The following is an 18,718-nucleotide window of genomic DNA, read 5'->3' as shown; positions in this document are numbered from 1 at the left end:
AATGACACTGTTTGTTGGTCTTGGTTTTATTTATTTCATTGTCCTTATGATTATATTTTCATTTATGTAGGACTTTGAGTGACTGCAGCAAAATTTGGTGTGTGAGTTGACCCAGATAGTGTGTTTTTTTTTAGACGGTCCCCCACAGGGCTTATTATACAGTTCCGTACCCGAAAGGATCATCACATCCAGACCCCACCTCCTAATTTAGACCGGTCACAGGTTATTGTACAAGGGGTTTTTAACTGGACAAAGTGAATAACTGGATTTATCACTGCCTTATCATCTGTTCTCTGAGCTTGTATTGCATTAGTGTCAAACTCATTTAGTTCAGGGGCCAGATTCAGCTAAATTTGATCTGAAATGGGTCAGACCAGTAAAATAATAACATAATAATATAGAAATAATGTCAACTCCAAACTTTTCTCTATGTTTTAGAGCAAAAAAAGTTGATTTAGATTGTGAACAGGTTTACGTCTACAAACTATCCTTTCAGACAATGTGAATAACATGAACAAACTGAAAAAATAAGGTTGAAGGTTCACTTTATTGTACATGAAACGAAATCAGTACTCAGGTCCAGCAATGTACACGGTAAAAATCCTATAAAATGAAACCTATATTAAAGATAATAACAATAAAATCTGATAATAACAGTAAAACCTAAAAATAAATAATGAATAAATATGCATAAATACTACAGTGCAGGATTAAAAATGAGCAGCATGTTAAACCAGAATAAAAACAGCAGTGTATTTCATTAGCAGCGTGATCAACAGTAGTGCATCTGTTTTTCATGGAGTTCAGTAAGTGTAATTTTAACAATATTCTACCTCAATTTATCATTTACACATGTACATTTTAACTTACAGATCACAGTGGATCTACAAATGCACAAAATATTGAGTAACAGGCAGAATATTGTTAAAATTCTACTTGCTTCCCTTAAACATTTCAGGTTATTTGCATTTTTAGCAAAATTATACTTTATTTTAGTGTAAATACATTAAAATATTAACATTTACAAAGAGAAACATTTAAAGTTGTCATTATTTTTATGTTATTATGATAGTATTTAACTGGTCTGACCCACTTGAGATCGAATTGGTCTGAATGTGGAACCTGAACTAAAAGGCTTGTTAACATCTTAGTGTAATTTTTGCATTTCACAAATTCATCCCAAGGACCGGACTGGACCCTTTGGCGGGCCAGATTTGGCCCCCAGTCTGCGTGTTTGACACCTGTGTTGTGTTGTCTGTAAATGACTCTTGTGTGATTGATTCAGAGGATTTCCTGAGTGTCTTTTACATCATCTCATAAACAATAGGTTTGATAAAAATGTCCTCATCAGAGTCTTGTTTCCACAGTCTCAGCCACAGTGTCCACAGTGGGCCTCCTGCTGTCCCTCTGGCTCGTCCTTCGGCAGCAGGGCAGTGCTTGCAGTACCTCTCTGGGCCCTCTGGTCATAAATATGTAAAGGAAAGGGTCCACCAGTGGGCTGAGGTACAGCAGCAGGTGAGAAACAAGCCCCAGGTACTGCACCGCCTCTCTGAAGGACAGAGCCTCCAGGAGGATGCTGAGGATGAAGGGGACGTAGAGGAAGGTGTAGTTGGCCCATATGGCACCGATCCCCCACACGGTCCTCTTCCTGTCTGGAGTGGGAGGGCCGGACCTGGAGCAGATCAGGGCCCTGCAGGAGTCCACGGCAAAGAAGAGGAGGATGGGGAAAGGGGCGAGCAGAGACACAGCGAACCACAGACTGTATCGCAGCACGGCCAGAGCCAAGACAGCAAATGGAGCCGTCCAGGAGAGGAAGGCCACCACAGGACACCGCCGCACTCTCCTGCAGCAGCCAAGGCATTGTGGGTAAACCACCAGGAGATGGCGCTCCTGGGCTATGAACAGCATGAGGATGATATTTGACACAACACCGAAGTAGAAGATGAAGTCAGTGGTGTTGGAGGCGAGGACGGTGTCGGTCTGCATGTCCTGGTCCACACGAGGACGAGCGAAGAAACTGATGATGTCTGAGACCAGGAGGAACACCACATGCATGGGAACTTTATCCCCACCTGGACAGAAAACACCCAAAAGAACTCAGCTCAGTCACATTTAACCCATAAAGACCCAAACATCCACTGACAACCAAATGTAAAATGTTTAATACCTGTGGAGCCACTAATCCTATCAATACATGTTCAAATTTGGTGTAAAATCTTTTTCATCTTTTTATGGTGATCAGATTTGACCTCCCTGTTTTTTATATTCAGTTACTGATATCTTTGCTCTAAGTCACTTTTTCTTTAAATTTCTCTGTTTTTGATTAATAATGCTCAAGCTTTTTAGGAAAATCTACATGATCAGTAAATTCAATATGATTTCAATGAAAAAATGCAAAATACAGAAGATAATATTACAATAAATGATAATAAATCACTTAAGAAAGGTTAAATAGAGAGAAAAAATCATTTTGGAAGTACCACAAAAGTAACACTAGGTCTTTATGGGTTAAACCCTTTATCAGGCAAGTGACTATTTTTGGTAACTTCCACATACATTACAAGACAGTGGCAGCAACGGTTCCAGTGAGGACAGTGAGTCAACAATGTCAGGTCCAATGTGGTCTACAGGGTCTGTAAGGTCCACCTCTGCATGTACCTGCTTCATTAGGTACCATGAAGTAATGGTACTAATGTAAGGAATGATGTTCAAAGGGAGAATGTGAATATGGACAGGGGTCTGGATCAGCACTAATGTTGGTCTAATGTTCTAAAATATGTGTTCCTTGCACCTTACATGTGTTTTTCTTGTATTTTTTATCTGTACTTGGATTTTTTTCTTTTTTTTTTTTGCCATTTATGGGTAAGCAACCAAATATGTTAACTTCATTAACTTTAATTTTCTACATAACAATAAAAAAAAATCACAAACTAATAAGGTCTTGTTATGACCTCTAATAACAGACTGAGGTTGAAATTGTGAATTTTAAAGTACACTGAACAAAAATATAAATGCCCCACTTTTGTTTTTGGTCCCATTTTTCATGAGCTGAACTCTAAGATCTAAAACTTTTTCTGTGTACACACAAGGTTTATTTCTCTCAAATATTGTTCACAAATCTGTCTAAATTTGTGTTAGTGAACACTTCTTCTTTGCTGAGATAATCCATCCACCTCACAGGTGTGGCCTATCAAGATGCTGATTAGACAGCATGATTTTTGCACAGGTGTGCCTTAGGCTGGCCACAATAAAAGGCCACTCCAAAATGTGCAGTTTTATCACACAGCACAATACCACAGATGTCACAAGTTTTGAGGGAATATGAAATTGGCATGCTGACTTCAGGAATCTCCACCAGAGCTTTTGCCTGTGAATTGAATGTTCATTTCTCTACCATAAGCCATCTCCAAAGCTGTTTCAGAGAATGCATGAAGAAGACTGTGCGAGGAAAATGGTGGTCACACCAAATACTGACTGGTTTTCTGACCCCCCTGGACCACCCAATACAGTAAAAGTGCACATTTTAGAGTGGCCTTTTATTGTGGCCAGCCTAAGTCACACCTGTGCAATAATCCTGCTGTCTAATCAGCATCTTGATATGCCACACCTGTGAGGTGGATGGATTATCTCAGCAAAGGACAAAGGAGAAGTGCTCACTAACACAGATTTAGACAAATTTATGAACAATATTTGAGAGAAATAGGCCTTTTGTGTACATAGAAAAAGTTTTAGATCTTTGAGTTCAGCTCATGAAAAATGGGAGCAAAAACAAAAGTGGTGCGTTTATATTTTTGTTCAGTGTATTTCTATGAGTGAACTATAAAAGGTTAAGCAGGGTCAAATCAAAGCAAATCATCTCCAGACACTTTAACATATTTACAGTGTTAGACAATCTGAATTATCTATGAACTCTAATACAATCGACAAATCAATCAATCAAATTTTATTTATATAGTGTCACATCATAAAACAAGTTATCTCATGACACTACATTTAGAGCTGGTCTAAACCACCTTCAGCAAATTCTTGGTTGAGATATGTTGGGTGTGTGTTTGCTTTAGATACTGATACTAATACAATCAGTCCTACTAATAGTATACACAATGATATTAGCAACCTTTAACATATATTCTTCTCATGTGACTCTCATGTAGGGTTTGGCTTATAACAGAACAAGTGTTACAAGTGAAAATACATGTGTTCGACTGCATTTCAAACAATTAATCTTCTGTGTAGCTGGAAAACAACCTCAACCACAACAGTCCAAACATGGCTGTACTCTAACCCTATAATGGACCACTGGTAACATGGTGAAAGTTAAAAGGGTTTTAATCTGCTCCTAACTGTATGTCTGACCTCCGCCCCCCAGCAGTGGAATTTGGATTGCATAACATTTATCAGTATTGTAATTTTTCTAGCAGATACAGTTACACTTTTCCAGATACCAATGCGTTCAGATTCGGTTACTGCTAAGGCTTCATCCCTGAGCAAAGTGAACAAACTGAGAAATACAAAGTCAAAGGGCTGCGACTGCAAATGTCCCTTTCTGTCGCTACTTTTTCATCCCACAAAACAAATTTATTCTTTTCAAAATACCAGTTTTTTTAAGTGATAAACCTGCATACAATCAAATCATTATTCATATTTTGAAACCACGTGAGATGTTTGAATGTATTATTTTTACTTAATTGTTTTACTTGGTATTGGTTTATTGTTCTTATTTGTTGTTTTTGATTGTACAGCTTTTAATTGTTTTTAATCTATTCTTGTATTTTATTCTTTTATTTAGGTTTTTATCAATTCTTCCGTATTTTATTTATTTATTTTTTACAGTTCTATGTCTTTTAACCCTTTCATGCATGAATTATGAGAACCTTAGTCAAAAATTTTTTCTTGAGTGTTTTTATTCCTCTTTGGGCATGAAAAAAACGAAGCAATTGAGTTTTTTTTTTGTTTTTATTGAGTTACAAAAATGTCCATGCATTATATTTTTGAAGTCAAGAAACGTGTTTAAATCCCAATATCAGAAAGTGAGATGAAAACAATGAAATAAAAACATTTTTAATGCTGCTAATCTGATGTTTTGTCACACTTTAACATATTCTAATGCTAGTTATTACTCACTTCATGGAGATAATATGCAAAAAAAAAAAAAAAAAAAAGTAACAATTAACTGATTTACACTTAAACATAGTGTAGATCAGGTTTATCAAGAATAGCAAAGTTACAGTAATGGTATGAATTGCAGTGTATAAGATGATGCATAGAGATGATGCACTGTGTTGGCTGATATGGAACTAAAACAACAAAACCCATAAATATACAACAGTTTTGAATAACTGTCCACTGTAGTGACCACTATGCATGAAAGGGTTCATCTATTCTTGTATTTTACTCTGTTATTTTGGGTTTTTTTTATTTTTCTGTACAGCACTTTGGTCCACTGTGGTTGTTTTTAAAGTGCTTTACAAATAAAGTTGGATTGGAGTTGGATATTTTGGGCAGTTTTACCTTTAAATCTGTAATTGCTCTGCCCTAAAAGTAGTGATCATAAATGTGGTTCAATGTACATGTCAGTGTGTCACTAATACTGACTTTATTGCGCTATAAATGTAGAGAATCATAAAAAAAACAAGTGATGCCAGGCACAACAAAGCCTGCCCCTTGCGCATATTGTAGCTTATTTTGGCACCAGTCCAGCTGATGTCATCATATCAATTGCCTCTATATATGTACCAAGTTTGAAATGAATTGAAACAAAATTGATGTTTTATAGCAGGGGTGTCAAACTCATTTTAGTTCAGGGGCCACATTGAGCCCAATTTGATCTCCAGTGGTCCAGACCAGTAAAATAATAACAGTGAGAAATGTAGAATTATATTATGATCAGGTTTATATCTACAAAGTTCCTGTAAAAATCTGAATAACATGAACAACTTGAATTGTCTTACGAAAAAAAAAAGTTCAATTTTAACAATATTATGCCTCAGTTTCTCAGTTTATCATTTACACGTGCATTACAATCTCACAAAACATTTAGTAACGGGCAGAATATTGGTAAAATTGCATTTACTTTTCTTAAGACATTTCCATTTGTTCATATTTGTTCAGGTAATTCACATTTTTTGGAAAAGTATAGTTTGGTAATGTAAACATTTTCATGTAATTTTACTTTTTTACACCAAAAAACAAAGAGAGAATTTGGGGTTGTTGTTATTTATGGGTTATTACGACAATATTTTACTGGTCTGACCCACTTGAAATCTAATTGGACTGTACGTGTCTGTTTGTGGAACCTGAATTAAAATGATTTTGACATCATTGACTGTTAATATCTTCAGTGTAATTTTTGCTTTTCACAAATTCATCCCACGGGCTGGATTGGACCCTTTGGCGGGCCGGATTTGGTCCCCGGGCCACATGTTTGACACCTGTGTTTTATAGACATGTGAGATTTCGTCCATTATAAATAAATGGGAGAAAAAACATTTAAAAATTCATATGAAAATTTTTAACTTTGACCTACTTTTCCCACAAAGTAATGACATCTATTCTTGGTCATTAGCAATCTATAAACCCAATTTGGTATGAATTCAACCACAAGTTTTGCTGCTAACAGACATTTGAAATTTCACCCAGTACAAGTAAATGGGAGAAAAACAAAAAGATTTAAAAAATTCAGAAAAAAATGGAACTTTGACCTACTGTTCCCAAACTGTAATCAGATCTATTCTGGGTCACTGGCAATCTACAAACCCAATTTGGTATGAATTCAACCAATAGTTTTGCTGCTAGAGTGTAAACAATCAAACAAACAAATGAACAAAGAAACAAACCAAACCAGAAACAATACCCCTTGCCTTCCCTTTGTTAAAAATCTGTTTCAAGGTGAAGAATCAATGTTTAATGTACATGAATAAACACTTACGGAGTTAGTGGGACACATAATGTTTGTTTTCTTTGTATCATTTTGTGTTAAGAAACACACAAATCCTGTTTCATAATTATGTGTGAATTACATAAACCTTGAGGCAGATTTATTTCCTTTGCGTTAAGAATTTGTAAATCCTGTTTTGTAATTGGTGTGTGAATTCTAGACCAGCGGAGTGGAAGCAAACCTTTGGCCAGATTCTTCAGGGTATAAATAGCCAGTGCGATGGCGGGCAGCCCGATGCCTAAGGTCAGCCAGTTGATCACCTGAGCCACCTGGACCGCCGCAGGACTGCTGCTGTTACTGAGGTTGGCGGCGGTGCTGACGATGAGGACGGGATGAGCTGTCGTTACTGTGTTACTGTTAACGTTATCAATGACAAATGTGGAATGTGAGCCCTTTTAAGACAAAACAAGAGTCAAATATAATCTGTAAACACAACATTATCAGCCAGGCAAAGCTTAGTTTCTTCATGTATTGAGAAAAATAAGTGCAATTTTAACAATATTATGTCGAAGTTTATCATTTACACATGTGCTTTTCAACTTACAGATCATAACGGATCTACAAATACACAAAACATTTAACCCTTTCATGCATACTGGTCACTACAGTGGACAGTTATTCTGCAGCTGTTCGCTTGTGTATTCATGGGTTTTGTTGTTTTAGTTCCATATCAGCCAACACAGTGGACACTTATGCACCATCCCATAATACACTGACATTCATATATCATTACTGTAACTTTGCTGTTCTGGATAAACCTGATCTGCACTTATATGTTTGAACCCTTTCATGCATACTGGTCACTACAGTGGACAGCTATTCTACAGCTGTTCTCTTCTATATTCATGGGTTTTGTAGTTTTATTTGCATATCAACCACCACAGTGGACGCTTTCCTGTTCTTGATAAACCTGATCTGCAGCAGGGTCAAAACACGGTATTCGAAATCTCTCTGACACGACATTTTAGAGACAATTTGACAGATTAGTGTAGCTAAATGACCCACATTTTTACTTTTAAATTAATTTTTGCTTTAGTTGGACCATAAGGGATTATCCATAACAAGAAGCTACTTTATATTGAAATATGTCGGAATGTTGGAATGGCAATCAATTAAAGTTCGCTCTCTGATGGGACATTACTGTGTTTTGACCCAGTAAAATTTTTGAGTGTAAATCAATTACTAATTGTTATTAGACTGTAATTAACAGTTTTCTTACACAAAAAGTTTTTTTTTTTTTTTTGCATATTATCTCCATGAAGTGAGTAATAACTAGTATTAGAGCATGTTAAAATGTGAGAATTGTGAGAAATGTGAGATTAGCCGCAAGAAAAATATTTTTATTTCACAGTTTTCACACAGTATATCACTTTCTGATGATGAGTTTTAAGTACATGTTTCTTTGCTTCAGAACTTAACCCTTTCATGCATGAATTATGATATCCTTACCCAATATATTTTTCCTGAGTGTTTTTATTCCTTTTTAGGCATGAAAAAAACAATGCAATTGAGTTTTTTGTTAAGAAGTTAGAAAAATGGCCACTCCATGTATTTAATTTTTGAAGCAAAGAAACATGTATTTGAAACCTAATATCAGAAAGTGATATGGAAAACTATGCAATAAAAACATTTTTAATGCTGCTAATCAGATGTTTTCTCACAATTTAATACACTCTAATACTAGTTATTATTCATTTCATGGAGATAATACGCAAAAAAACCAAACAAACAAACAAAAAAAAAACTGTTACAATCTAATAACAATTAGCAACTGATTTACAGTAAAATAAAACAAACAAAAAAACAAACAAAAAAAACATGTCACTGCAGATCAGGTTTATCAAGAACAGCAAAGTTACAGTAATGGTATGAATGTCAGCATATGGGATGATGCGTAAGTGTCCACTGTGTTGGCTGATATGCAAATAAACCAACAAAACTCATGAATATACAAGAGAACAGCTGTAGAATAACTGTCCACTGTAGTGACCACTGTGCATGAAAGGGTTAAACACATGTTGTCCAAATGAGTGGACATTTTTGTTACTCCATGAAAAATAGGTTAATAAAATTTTTTTTAATCACATTGTTTTTTTTTTCATGCCTAAAGAGGAATAAAAATACTCAGGGAAAAAAATCTTGACTAAGGTTCTCATAATTCATGCATGAAAGGGTTAATGTAAATATTTGCTAACTGTTATTAGACTGTAAGTAACAGTTTTCTTAATCAAACAGTTATTTTTTGTGTGCATATTATCTCCATGAAGTGAGTAAAAACTAATATTAGAGTATGTGAAAATGTAAGAAAACCTCAGATTAGCTGCATTAAAAATGTTTTTATTTCATAGGTTTTGCACTGTATATCACTTTCTGATGATGGTTTCTTACCTTCAAAAATTAAAGGCATGGTGTCCAGCTGAGTGGACATTTTTGTTGATTGAATAACATTTCAATTGCATTGTTTTTTCATGCCTAAAGACGAATAAAAACACTCAGGAAAAAATCTCGACTAAGGTTCTAATAATTCATGCATGAAAGGGTTAATAACAGGCAGAATATTGATAAAACGGCAGTGACTTCTCTCAAGATATTTCAGGTTGTTCAAATTTTTGTGAAAGGATAGTTTGTAAATGTAAAAATGTTCATGTAATCGTATGTTTTTTTACATTAAAACAGAGAAAATTTTCACTTTTCACTTGAGATCGAACTGGGCTGAATGTGGAACCTGAACTACAATGACTGTTAAAATCTTCAGTGTACTTTTTGTAATTTCACATTATTCATCCCAGAGGCTAAACTGGACCCTTTGACGGACAGGATTTGGCCCGTGTGGCGTATGTTTAACACTCATGCTTTATAGATTTAAAAACATAACATGAAATTGAAAATATGTTTTCTAGGGTTTTAACTTCAACTGCAGATCTATGTCTTGTTCTTATGAATGTATAGTATTTGTTTCTCTCATATGTTCCTGTAAAAAATATTTCTGATTATTCATCTTGAGAATAAGGTTTGTTATAAACTGATTCAGTCAGATGTGATTTGGAGAAAGCATGAACCATCACATGAAGAGTTCCTACACTGACCATTAGGAAACATCTACACTGAAGTCATCCAAACACAGTTTTTGTTTTAACTTTTCATGTACTTAAACACAATCTAGTGCTACAACCTGGTACAATACATCTTTCCTTTTTAAAGTTAATATATATTGTGCATTGTCCTTGTCTAAATAAATAAAATAAAATAAAATGAAATCTATCAGGCTGTTTCGGTGAGATATAAAACACTATAAGACTAAAAAACACATGTTCTATGTGTAATAGCAACTATCAGTCATTAGTTTAGAATAGAATAGAATAGAATAGAATAGAATAGAATAGAATAGAACTTCATTGTCGCTGTCACAGGAACAATGAAAATCAGTTTAGCAGCTCAGTTCAATTTAGCAGAAAAACATTTAGTGCATCGGTGTCAAACATGCGGCCCGGGGGCCAAATCCGGCCCACCAAAGGGTTCAGTCTGGCCCTTGGGATGAATTTGTGAAATGCAAAAATTACACTAAGATATTGACAATCTTTTTATTTCAGGTTCCACTTTCAGACCAGTTCATTCTCAAGTGGGCAGGACCAGTAAAATACTATCATAATAACATAGAAATAATGACAACTCCAAATTTTTCTCTTTGTAAATGTAAATATTTTCATGTATTTACACTAAAACAAAGATTAATTTCACAAAAAAATGTGAATAACCTGGAAAAAATATGAACAACATGAAATGTCTTAAGAGAAGTAAGTATTCTGCCTGTTACTAAACATTTTGTGTATTTGTAGATCCACTGTGATGTGTAAGTTCTAATGTACATGTGTAAATGATAAACTGAGGCAGAATATTGTTAAAATTACACTTATTTTTTTCAGTTTGTTCATGTAATTCACATCTTTTGAAAGGATAGTTTGTAGATGTAAACCTTTTCATCATGTAAATGTATTTTTTTCACTCTAAAACATAGAGAAAAGTTTGGAGTTGGCATATTTATATATTATGTTATTATTTTACTGGTTCGGCCCACTGCAGATCAAATTTAGTTGAATGTGGCCCCTGAACTAAAACGAGTTTGACACCTCTGACTGAGTGCAAAGGGAATGTATTAGATAAATGTTGTACAGCATATTAAGAAAAAGTAATAATGTGCAAGGCTTCAGTATAAAATATGAATACACATGTGCTACTAAAGTACTACTAGAACTTCTGAAATCAACAAAATATACAAAATACACATACAAAACTAACTCTATACTACAGATAAGAGGTATGTACAATGACTAGGATACAGATAGTATCATAGTTTATTATTATTTATAATTATTCATTTCACAAACAATGCTCAGATAATTAACATATCAAGTTGGTTAAATCAAGCAATGACTTAAACATATTTAGACCTGTTTACAGTGTACTGTTTTTAAAAAGAAAGTGCAGTCTTTGAAATATATTGTAAGGTTTCAATTTGGACCTGACGCTTTATCACCTCATAAACTTTTTTTGGTAAATATGCAAGCAAACAAATGTCCGTGTGTGCACGTACGCATGCATAGTCGACATTCAGCGGGTGTGGAGGTGAAGGTGGATGTAGGAGCCGTTCTTTATGTTTGTTTGTTTTATGTCTGGTTAATTGTGGATTTCCGGTTTGAGCTGGGGGGGTGAACGGAAATCTATTTAAGGGGTAGATAACTAGGTCACTGGTTTTTACCGCTATCAGTTAGAAGTCAGCAGCATTTAGTAGTCATGTTTGTATACTCAGTGCCAATGAAAACGCAACACTTGAAGATTCTTATATTTTTTTTTAAATCGATGAGGATTTTTATTCTATGAGCTCTTTGGAATTAATCATAGGCCATTTCTATACAGTAAAAATAAAAAATCACATCCAAATTTGTTGATAAAATATAAGGATAAAGAAAGAAACTCAAGGACCCCCAAAACCAAAAGTCACAAAGCGGTCCCGGAGGTGCTGCAGCTCAATGTAGCGATCCTGCTGTGGCGTGGTCACACGAGCTCGTCCAGGGCGAGGTCTGTCTGCAGTTGAGCCAGTTTCTTCATGCCTCTGTTGCATCCTGACTATGGTGGACACATTGCATCCAAAACGGCGCGCCACCTGCCGAGCAGAGATTCCGGCCTCCAGGAGCCCCGTAGCATGGCATCTGTGGTCACGTGTCAGTCCAGGCATCGCTGAGTTATTGCAAATGATTTTGGTGCTTTTCAGCTTCCCTTTATATACAGAACATGACCACTCCTTAACTGACCACAGTTCCTTAAGTTGAGCAGTTCATTGCTGAGCAATGAGAAAAACAAGTCTTATGAATGCAGACAAGTTCATTCAAGCGTGACAATACCTCAACCCGTCTCAGGTTGTTTAGAAATTGTCTGGGATTATCTTATACAGGTGAAACTGAAACATACTGATGCAGCTCAGGAACAATAAAACACATTCAAATGTTGCGTTTTCATTGGCACTGAGTATATTTTAATCTTCATGAGACACTGATGTGATCATCTAAGAACGTTCAATAAAAGTGAAAAGCTCACTGAAGGATTCTGTCTGGACATTAATTGTTTGGACATTAACTGTTGGAAGTGCGTCAAAAACTAGGTCTCCACCCGCACCCAGCAGTGACAGGTCCATCACTATAGTGGAGGTCTGCTATTCTCTCTGCTTTGGTCTCCACCAAGTCCTGGAAGAAACATCTGGTGCTTTAGCAGTTAAATGGTCCACTTTGTTCACCAGCCGCTCTCACATTGTACCTGTATAGAGCTACTGTATTAACCCTGACCTTATCTATGTTTGTGGCAACTTCCGTATGAATTTCTTTGTACCTTTCTAAAGTGATTTATCACCATTTTTTTTTTTCGTAATATTATCAACATTTTTGCCTTTTTTCTAGTAAAAATCTGTGTTTTTTCTGACAGTTAACTTAGTTCCAGATGTTTGGGTAGCCAGTGGCTGTTCAGGTCTATGACACAGGTGTCAAACATGTGGCCCGTGGGCCAAAACCGGCCCTCCAAAGATTCCAATCCGGCCCGTGGCATGATTTTATGGAGTGTAAAAATTACACTGAAGATATTAACAGTCAAAGGTGTTAATCTAAAGTCAAATATTAGTCTAATAACCCTTACAATAAAATGAGTACAATTTTAACAATATTCTGTCTGTTACTAAATGTTTTGTGGATTTGTAGATCCGATTGTAAGTTTTGTTCATAAGTTGACACATAATATTGTAGACATTCTTATTTTAGTTACATATTCCAAACTTCAAAATTTCAACAATATTATGTTTGTGTAACATTGTGTCATGCACACGTACAAGTGATAAGTTGAGGCATAATATTGTTAAAATTTAGCTTATTTTTCTTAAGATATTACATTTTTTCTGGTTATTCACATTTTTTTGCTGAAAAGATAGTTTGTAAATGAAAATATTTTTATAATTTAATGTTTTTATTGCACTAAAATGAAGAGAAAACCTTGGAGTTGTCATTATTTATAGGTTTTTACGCTATTATTTTAATGGTTTGGCCCGCTTGAGATCGAATTCAGCTGAATGTGGCCCCGAACTAAAATTAGTTTGACACCTCTGGTCTATGACAATTAATTCAGTATTAATACTGGAGCCAAACAGTAAATTATGAGGCTAAAATGGCTATTAGCTTAAGAGTAAAAGAGTATGAAAAATTTAGTAAATTTTCTTTATGTTATTATCAAAAATACTCAAGATTTTGGTTTATCTGGTTTTGAGTTTCTATGGTTCTTTTCAAAATGTGAATATTACACAAATATAAGACGAAAATAACTGTATTAGCTTAAAAGTATGAGAAGATTTCTTTTAAAACTCTTTCTAATTTCAGGTATAAGTTTGTACCATCATCTTACCTGGGATCAGTGAATGCTGAGTCAAGCGCCATCCATCAAAAACACTTTCCAAAAAAAAAAAAAAACACTATAAATAAACAGCAGTGTTAGGATCAGTGTGTCCTTTTAACCTTTCTAAATATCTAAATTCACTACTGTAGAGTCAGATGTATTGTTTATATTTACCTGAACATGTAGACTTTGTATCCTTGTGTTTTAACTACACAGTTTCTTCTATGATGCCATTTTTTCAGCGGCTGTTTCTGCACAGCTCTGTCGACTACTTTGAATAAAGCCTGAATATTCTGCAGGAGTTCACATGGATCACTGTATGTGCTCATGATAAGGCAGGAAGTGAAGATTTGCATAAAAAAAACTGCCATAAAAACATCAAATAGGCCTTTATCTTCATTTCATTTCTGTATTTGTGTCAACCTGTGGTTAAGCTAATGCTCTTTCATGCTCTTGTTTTTAATTCACGGTGATGTTTGGTGTTTACTTTTGTATTTTTCTGGTCCTTTAACCTTACGTTAACAATTTTGGAAATAATTGAAGAGGTTAAGCCTTTCATTTTAACCCTTTATCAAGCACGTGACTATTTTTGGTCATTTCCAAATACATTACAAGACAGTGACAGCAACAGTTCCAGTGAGGACAGTGAGTCAACACTCTCAGGTCCAATGTGGTCTCCAGGGTCTGTAAGGTCCACCTCTGCATGAACAGTGAGTGTACCTGCTTTGTTAGGTACCATGAAGTAATGGTACTAATGTAAGGAATGATGTTCAGAGGGATAATGTGGATGTGGACAGGGGTCTGGATCAGCTCTAATGTTGGTCTAATGTTCTAAAATAATAATAATAATAATAATAATAATAATAATAATAATAATAATAATAAACTTTATTTGTATAGCACCTTTCATACAGAAATTGTAGCCCAAAGTGCTTCACATTGATTGAAAAAATACAATATTAAAATACATTAAGATTTGATTATACATCAAGAAATAAAATGAAATTTGAGAGAAATACAATAAAATAAAAATAAAAATAAAAACAGCGCACATTAAAATATTTGATTATGCATAGAATTTTTGAAGTGCAAGAAATAAGATGAAATTTGAAATACAATAAAATAAAAAAAATAAAAACAGAAATACAATAAAATTAAATAAAAATAAAAACAGCGCACATTCCTGGTTCCTGAATTGTGACCCCATTTTTATCTCCTTTCAAAGGCTAATGAGAATAAAAATGTTTTTAATTTGGTTTTAAATATATTCAGTGAACTGGCTTCTCTAATGTCTTTTGGAATTGTATTCCATAACTTTGGTGCATAGTTAGTAAAGGCTGCGTCCCCCATTTTCTTTGTAAAAGTGATGTTCCTTCCACCTTACATGTGTTTTTCTTCTAATTTTTATATATACTTGTTAGAACTCCTTGACATATGAAATGGAGGATTCAAATGCACGACTCACAAAAACTGAAGATTTGAACAAAAGTATTTTAATAACGGTTAGATTTATGTTCTCATGTACAAATGTTATTCATGCAAAATTTTGACTTATTTGTTTGTTCTTCTGTTACTTATTTTTTCTTGTACATGCACTTTATATTTTGTACACTTTTAAGTTGAAGGTCAATGTTCGATACTTCCGGCTGATGACCTCACTTCCTCACTTTGCCTCCTGCCAAAAATGAGAAATGTCCTCTTTTATGCATCTAACAGAGTTTCTCTGTGATTGACTTCTCAATAAATGCATTTATTTATTTTAACTCTAACTTTCTCTCCTCCTCTTTGTGTGTGGGTTATCAGTTGAACATTTCTACAACACAGTAAAAGTGAAACAAAGAAGAAAATACCTGTCTTTCTTATTGAAACATGTCAGAAGAAGAAGGAGAGAATACTACGAGCTCAACAATAATAAAAAAAATGTGATATAACAAAAAGCGCTCGCAATAGGAGGAAATAAAAAAACTACAAACAAATCTCTAGGATGAACAAAAAAACTCTTTCAGAAAAACTTGAAACATAAACCTGATGAACATGGAAAAACCTGTTTGGCCACTTGACGTGATCACAATGACGGAATCAGACGAACTGGCACAAGACAAAGGGACTATTTCTACATGAGGTAGAAGGAAAACAGGTGACAACAATCAGGGGTGGGGCTAACAATCACACTGATGGGAAAACACACAAAGGGAGGAAGTCAGGGTCTGAAACAAGAGGGAAGAGATGTGTACAAAATAAAACAGGAAGTGCAAGACAGGACCAAATGTGAACGACTCTAACTTAACATAAAGTGATTAATCAAACAAAGACAAAACCCTGAACACCAAAGATGAGACATGAAACACTAAACATTAACATGATTAACAGATCTGACGAGACATAACAGTACTTGATTGGTTTTTTTTTGTTTTTTTTTTGCCACTTATGGCTAAGGAACCAAATATGGTAACTTAATTAACCTTGATTTTCTACATAACAATAAAAAATATTGAAAAATTTGACAAATGTAATAATGTCTTGTTGTCTTCTCCAATAACACACTAAGGTTGAAATTTCTATGAGTATTTCTGTGGGTGCCCTATAAAGGGTTAACGCAAACACTGTAAACCACAGGTGTCAAACATGCAGCCCGAGGGCCAAATCCGGCCCGCGGGATGAATTTGTGAAATGCAAAAATTCCACTGAAGATATCACTGGTCTACAAGGAAAATGCTTCCAGAATAAAAGTAATGAAATTTTACCACATGAGTCACTGATAAAGAAAAATCAAGTAAAAATGCTGGTTGGCTGAACTTTCCAAGATACAGCTTTGGGTCAAAATGTGAAATTCAAGAATTAACGAGAGAATGGGTTTGACTCAAAAGGAATATTTGTCTCAGAGCTACAAGATCTACTTCAAAACATTGTCTGCACATTAGAATACATTCACTTTACAGGTTCTATTTAGTGGAAGATTTATAAAACTATTATATAAATGTCCATAAACCAATATATATGTGTAATAACACTTAATCATATACCTTGAAAACATCAGCAAACCGGCACTTTTGTCATTTATTTTCCAATTAATCTTATTAGAATACATAACATTTAGCACATTTAATCTCTGAAGCAAATCATTTCTAAAAAATTGTAGACCAGTGTATTAACAATCATTGGTGTCAAAATCATTTTAATTCAGGTTCCATACATACACATATAAACCAATTAGATCTCATTTGGGTCAGACCAGAAAAACACTATCATAATAACCTATAAATAATGACTTCTGCAGATTTTTTATCTTTTTTTTAGTGTAAAAAAGTGAAATTACATGAAAATGTTTACATTAACAAACTATCCTTTTACAAAAAATGTGAATAACCTGAACAAATATGAACAATGTGAAATGTCTTGAGAAAAGTAAATGCCATTTTATCAATATTATACCTGTTACTAAATGTTTTGTGTATTTGTCATTGTAATGTACATGTGTAAGTGATAAACTGATAAACTGAGGCAGAACATTGTTAAAACTGCACTTGTTTTTCGTAAGACATTTCAAGTTGTTCACGCTATTCAGATTTTTAAGAAAACGTTGTAGATGTAAACATTATTAGGGGCCCTAGGCTCGAGCACCTATTGTTGTTGCTCGCGCCTCTTTCAGTCACATATTATTCCTCATCTTCTGGACAAGATTTCGCCGATTAATTCAGCCTAATCCGCTGGGAGTAGCCCTACAATTAATACATTAAAATGTGCGGTTTCATCGGGAATAGTGGGCTATGACTCAAGGTAGAGATTCATTAATTTTTCGCAGAGTTATTGGCAAAAAACATGCAAAAAAAGTCCCATAGAAATGAATGGGGAGAGGAAAAAATCAGCCACAAAAATCCACTTGTTTCTGACTACTACTGCTTCACCATACTTTGACCTACAGACTTCATTTACACTTTAAAACGCAGGCATTTTTGTCGTCTCCGCAGAAATGTACGTTGTTTGAGGATGAGGTTTATGGTTTTTGATAGATGGGTCTTAGAAAAGTGTCAGATTTGTCAGAAAACACCAAAACAGAGCACACATTCCTGGCATACCAATCTCATTAGAGTGTGAGAACAGCTGAAAATCACCTCAAAATTTTGTGGATAACTCGTCCTCCCGGCCAAACGATACATAAGAGGCAAATGATTCTTTCCAAAAATGTAGTCACAGTTCCTGGGCTTCATATGAACCTAAGTTTGAAGACCTAGCTCTTTCTAAAGTGAAATGGCAGGCAGTAGAATGGAGGCTCACCCCTCCTCTGCCTGTAATCAAATCAATACAAACAGATTGTTTTCCTGAGAAGTTGACTGTTTTTACACTGCTGTAACTCTGACAGTTCTCACAGTACAAGGGAGAAAATACATGTGTGTTCCAGAGCTCTTCGTGCCAGTCATGATCATTTTAGTTTTCACCTACCTTTTACGGTTTTTCCATAATGAGCAGATGTTTCGGACCTATTCCAGAGCTCTTTCTGCCTGTCTCTGCGTCTTCTGAGCCCAAGTCCCCCTAACAGTCTGAATGTCACCGTGGCAACCACAGGTCTATTAAGGGTCATTGGCACGGCCATTGATCAGGGCTGTTAACCTACACAGCTGTGGGGGGGACCAAGGGAGAGGGGGGCCCATGGGAAGTTAAGATTTTTTTGGTAAAGTTTTTTTTTTTCCTGTTGTTCAACTAAATTATATGATAAATATGAACCTATATGCAAGCTTCATGCATTAGATTTTAAAAATTGGTATATTATTGTATTCCATAAAAGTACAGACTGCTGTCACTACTCTGTGAACACCTTTTGAGAAAAGAGCAAAATGGTTCACTTCACACAGAGTT

The 18,718-nt window shown here is 35.0% G+C and overlaps 1 protein-coding gene across 1 annotated transcript; it reads right to left on the bottom strand.

Moving 5' to 3' along the window:
* Window positions 1–1,257: 1,257 nt before the first annotated feature.
* Window positions 1,258–18,455, bottom strand: LOC115433888 (uncharacterized). The gene is made up of 3 exons (XM_030155445.1): window positions 18,312–18,455; window positions 7,119–7,329; window positions 1,258–2,072 (listed from the first exon to the last, which is right to left on the bottom strand). Exons 1-3 carry the CDS (start codon window positions 18,453–18,455, stop codon window positions 1,348–1,350), a joined length of 1,080 nt encoding a protein of 359 aa, XP_030011305.1. The 3' UTR covers window positions 1,258–1,347.
* Between the last annotated feature and the right edge of the window lie 263 nt (window positions 18,456–18,718).

This window comes from Sphaeramia orbicularis, chromosome 15 (genome assembly GCF_902148855.1).
Source record: "Sphaeramia orbicularis chromosome 15, fSphaOr1.1, whole genome shotgun sequence".
Classification (NCBI taxonomy): Eukaryota; Metazoa; Chordata; class Actinopteri; order Kurtiformes; family Apogonidae; genus Sphaeramia; species Sphaeramia orbicularis.
Note: the sequence above shows the minus strand (reverse complement) of the source record. Positions and strands in the feature narration are given on the sequence as shown.